Genomic DNA, 5248 nt, shown 5'->3' with positions numbered 1-5248 from the left:
TCACGAAAACAATAACTAAAATGATAACAAGCACAGTAACAATAACAATAATAGTCACAACAACAACAATAATGAAAAAATAACAACTAAAGAAACAACTATAACAACAATAACAACAATAATAATATAAATACCAACAACGTCGTATATTAATAATGGTAACAATAACAACAATAACAACGATGATAAGAGTAATAACACTAACGACAATAACAAGAAGAATAATAACAATAACAATAATAGCAGTAACAACATTAATAATAAGAGTAACAATATCAAAAATAACAACAAAAACAACAATAATAACAGCAAAAACAGTAATAACAACAATAATAACATCAATAAAAATAATAATAATAAGAACAATAATAATAACAATCATTACAACAATAATAGCTATAACAACAATAATAATAACAATAATAACAATAATAACAATAAAAACAATAATAATAACAACAATAATAATAACAATAAAAATAATAACAATAATAATAACAACAATAATAATAACAATAATAATAATAACAACAATAATTTATTTTTTTTTTCGATGGTCTGAAAATGCCTAACTCAGGAACCCCGCTCGCCAGAGGAACCCTTCACCATTTGGGTTCCCCATTAAAGTCCCTCGAGTGCCGGACTCACCAGGTACTACCGACTAAACTCATATCCATCCTAGTGGCATAATGAAACAATCTCGGCACCGCCATACGGCATTACTTCGGGATGGCGCCACTGCATCAGGTCCATTTACGGGACTTTCCCTTCGGCAATACCTCGGAGCATTTTCTCGACAACGTTGTCTGGCGAGATGTCCCCGAGGTCTTGCTCCAAGGCGAGTCGTTCGACGCTCCACCTAACACATTTGAAGAATGTATGGTGGGCGTCGTCGACGGTCGAGTCGCCATAGGGACAGTTGCCGTCTGCTACCTTCCTCATTTTTGCAAGGTAGGAGCAGAACAGACCATGCCCTGTCAAAAATTGAGTGAGGTAGAAGTCGACCTTTCCCGCCTCCCGGTTTAGCCAGATGTCTAGTCGACTGATGAGTCGGGCAGTCCATCTGGCCCTATGTTCCTGTTCCCATCTGCTTTGCCAGTCCTCGATGCTGCTAGACCTGGCCATCCTTGATGCCTTCTCTTTCCCCAAAACGGGCTTCTGCTGGTGGACGAATTGTCTCTCCTTGGCTAGTAGATCGATCGGGATTATCCCCGCGATCACTAGCACTGCGGGCTCCGAGACCGTGAGGTTGGAGCACGCGATACGGAGAGCGCCCTTCATCTGCACTGCGACTATGCGCCTGTGATATTTCTCGTGTGGCAGCGACTCGGCACAGACTTCCGCGCCATACAGTATCACTTCTTCGGCAGCGCGCATCAGTAATCGCCTTATGTACGGTCGGGGACTGTTAACGTTGGCCATGAGTGTGCCCAACGAAGCTGCTACTTTTGCCGCCTTGTCGGCTGCTCTAATTATGTGCTCTCCAAAATTGAGCTAATTGTCGAGCACTACACCTAAGTATTTGACAGCCGACTTACGTAGGATACCGTTGTAGAAAATATTCCAGATATCCGGTCTCAGTATGGAATCCTGGGCTGCCACCGATGTTAACTCCAAGCTTCTTGGACCATCGCAAGTACTGTATACTAGGAAGCGCTCGTTCAGATAATCCCCGAGAATTCGGAGTAGGTACTCCGGAACGCTGAAATTACGTTCGAGCGCTTCCATTGCCAAGTCCCACCTGACGGAGTTGAAGGCATTTCTCACGTCTAAGGTGGCCAGCAGACACAAAGGGCGGGATAGGTGATTCCCGCGTTCCTTCATTTTTGCGGCTGTAACAATCTCCTGGACTGCGTGGATGCTAGAAAGGCCGAATCGAAAACCATACTGCCGTGCAGCAAGATCGCAAGCTGCCCTCACGGCCGCGTGCAACAGTGGCTTATGCAGCTTCTCCAGGAGCTTGCCAGCTGTATCGAGCATACAAATAGGCCTGTATGACGAAGCGGCATCTGCTAGACCCTTGCTCTTGCTTTTGAGCACAAATCTCGCTTTCTTCCACGGGTCGTGGAAGATGCTCTTCCTGAAGCACATATTATTCATGATTAACAAGTGTTCAGGGTGAATCTGCGCGACGGCTTTCATGACTTCCGCTGGAAAGCCGTTTGGTCCTGGAGCTTTCTTGGTCCGCATGAAAGATGCGGCCCTGAGTATCTCACCCTCCGTAAACTGTGGCCTTTTAGGGCTGCCAGACGCAGCCGGGCCAATCTCTCTCTTCGGCAGTGAGGGGAATAATGTATCAACGAAGTTCTCCAGGGTCCTCGCGTTCTGAGGATTTCCTTGTGTGTAAGTCCCCAGCTTGGAAGTGACGATCTGGTACCCTAATCCACATGGATTCTGCTCGATATCTATGCCTACCTCCTTCCAGCACGGTCTCTGGCTGGCCTTGATGGACCTCTTTAGTAATTTTTTGGCCGCTTGATACTTTGCGTCCAAGGAGGCAGCGTCGAAGGCGCGTCTCTTCTCTCGTTGTGCTAACCTGCGAAGCCTTAAGTACTTCTTTCGAAGATCTGCGATCTCGTTCGTCAACCAGTATGCAGGACGCCTCAGCCGTTCCGTCCTCTTCTTTAGCACCGCTACTGCGCAAGCCTTTTAGATGAGCTGCATAGTTGCTGCAGTCATCCTCCTGGCTTGTGCAGTTGGCGATAGACTCACGAGTTTAATTTGCTAAGATCTCAGACCTTCATCTGTGACTGAAGTCTGTCCCTCTCGATCCATTTTTGTTATGTACCACCAGGGGGATCTCGCTGCCCTTATCACGGCTGGCCTCCTATCGTGTTCGTCTAACGTGATGTACTGATGATCGCTCCCGGTGTAATTTTCGATCACCCGCCGGCCAGCAACTCTTGCCACAAGATATTTGTTGGCCAGATAGACGTCCGGGATCGTCACTCTTAAGCCGGGCCTTCGGAAGGTAGACGTCGACTCTTTGTTGAGCACTACTAGCTCCAGTCTCGACACCACCTCCATGATTCGTCTTTCTCTGGAGTCCGTCCTGCCCTCCTCCCATTCGAGAGCATTGGCATTGAAGTATCCAGCAACAATGAGATACCCTTGCATTTCCTGCAGTGTGTCTTCCGGTCGTCCAATTTGGTCTGGAAGTTGTGTATCCAGTCGTTCGGTGTGACATATACGCTGACATAAGTCATCGAGTTATTTCTCACCCAAACTTAACCGTGTCCGGAGCCTTGATCCGACACATGTATCTGTTGCGGACCTGAGATCCAGATCGCAGTGCCCATTCGTCGGCGTACCTTCCTGCTCCTGCTTTGTCCTGGTACTGTTCGCACCATAGAACAATATCAGCTTTTTTCACAGAGCAGAACTGGGTTATGAGGTAGTGTGCCTTTCTGCTCCTATTGAGCTTACCCTGCAGTACTCTCATCCTTTTCTTGTTGGATGTTGCAAGGGCCTCCTGGAATGTATTGCATACCCTTGATTCAGCCAAGTGCTTCTTGGTTTCAGCAACGCTTTTGGAGCACAGGAATCAAGTGGGCTCGTTGACCTTAGTCTTTGATATTGTGCCCCGTACCGCCGCAAAAATAGCAAAGCTTACTGCAATTGGGGACCTAGCACGAGGCACTATGGTGGCCATATTCGAGGCATCGGTAGCATCGTCTTACTTCTCCTCCTCGCCTGAGTTTGCAGCTGAAGAACCAACTAACACACGGCCGGCCTTCAAAAGCTTCGCAGCTGCTTTTTCCTCTAATTTGACAAGGGCCAGGCGATACTGCCTCGCGTTGAGATTTGTCATTCTGACCTCCAATTTCCTCGAGTAGTTTGGCAGGGTCCTCTTTAGGGCCTCCTCAACTTCTGCTACCGATATGCAGCAATCGCAGTCCCGTATCTCCAGCGTAGCTCTGGGGACCAGTTCCATGATGCTGCTCTCTTTTCCTCAAGGTTTCTGCGAATGAGGCCCTGATCTCCGTAGTGGTCTTCTTGAGTTCGAGGAGAACTCCTCCCGTACTGGTCTGCTGGACCGATCTGACGTCTACCCCTGCAGCGCTGGTCTCGATGCGCTGGTGGATGGCTCCGATTATGTCTGAGTAAGTTTTGCATTGCGCAGGTTACTGGAGGATTGCGTCCGGCTTCATTCTCTTTTTCGACCTGTCCTCCGATTTGATCGGCGCCTTTTTCTCCTGCTGTGGGGGTTTCATCGCCTTCTTTGCGGGTTATATCATATTTTTTTTCTTCTTGACGACCTCCGTCGACTTGGTGGATTCGATCGTCGTCGCCTCTTGCCTCGGTCTTTTGAGGCTTTCTTCAGACAACTGCGTCGGGCTTGTGGCTACTCTCTTAATTGTACCAGCATCTGTTACAGAGTTTGCCCATGGGCTCTGAGAAACTTGGGCGAGGATCCTGGCTCCCTTATTGACCTTTGTTCGAGATTTATACATGAACTCGAGGTTGTCAATAATTTCCTTCTGTTCTGGGAGCCCTTGCTTAATCGCATGGTTTACGTTCGGCTGTCTAGTCATAGCCGACTTCATTTTGGCAAGGAGAACTTTCGCTTGCGCGAGTTTTTCTCTCTCTCTCGATCTTGTGGTGTCCCCTTCGCAGGCTGGATAGGTGACGTCAAGCCGGAGAGCTGCATAATCTCAACGGCCCTGGCAGCCCTTTGCTACTCCTCCAAGTAGCTTTCTTCACATCTTACCCTTCACGCCGCTTTAGACACACTGCAAGGAGGTCACCGACCTGTGCATTAGGGTTCTCTCCCTGATGCATTATCCAAAGCTAGAGCCAGGTTGCCTATCCCAAACTCCTGGCAGCTGCTGGATGACGACGGCAGGTGGACTGCGCTATCACCACTTGACATCGCCGTGGCATGGGTGTCCCTCCCACCCTCGCTTTTGCCTTTCGATGTACAATCCATACTGAGTAATTTCTTATTAGAAGACAAGCTCCACAAAGAAAGGATAGGAACGGAAGGAAGCTTGAGAGTGAGAGAAAGAACAAAAAAAGATATAACAGAAGAACCAAGAGAGGAATAGCAGTACTTTCATAAATTGTTCACACGGTCCCTATTAGTCACCTCTTACGTCAAGCAGAAAGTACAGTGGAGGTATTCTGCTACCCAGAAGGGGGAACGTTATTAACAATAATAATAACGATAATAATAATAAGAATAATAATAATGATAATAATAATGACGGTAGTAACGATAATAATAATAACAACGATTATATCGACA

The 5248-nt window shown here is 47.2% G+C and overlaps 1 protein-coding gene across 1 annotated transcript; it reads right to left on the bottom strand.

The window, feature by feature from the left end:
* Positions 1-753: 753 nt before the first annotated feature.
* On the bottom strand, positions 754-3811 carry LOC146872146 (uncharacterized). The gene is made up of 5 exons (XM_085664335.1): positions 3681-3811; positions 3275-3527; positions 2739-3192; positions 1539-2633; positions 754-1481 (listed from the first exon to the last, which is right to left on the bottom strand). Exons 1-5 carry the CDS (start codon positions 3809-3811, stop codon positions 754-756), a joined length of 2661 nt encoding a protein of 886 aa, XP_085520461.1.
* Between the last annotated feature and the right edge of the window lie 1437 nt (positions 3812-5248).

Source organism: Vespa mandarinia, unplaced genomic scaffold (assembly GCF_050613455.1).
Source record: "Vespa mandarinia isolate Hongniang unplaced genomic scaffold, ASM5061345v1 scaffold_41, whole genome shotgun sequence".
Lineage (NCBI taxonomy): Eukaryota > Metazoa > Arthropoda > Insecta > Hymenoptera > Vespidae > Vespa > Vespa mandarinia.
This window is presented reverse-complemented; position numbering and strand designations above follow the sequence as displayed.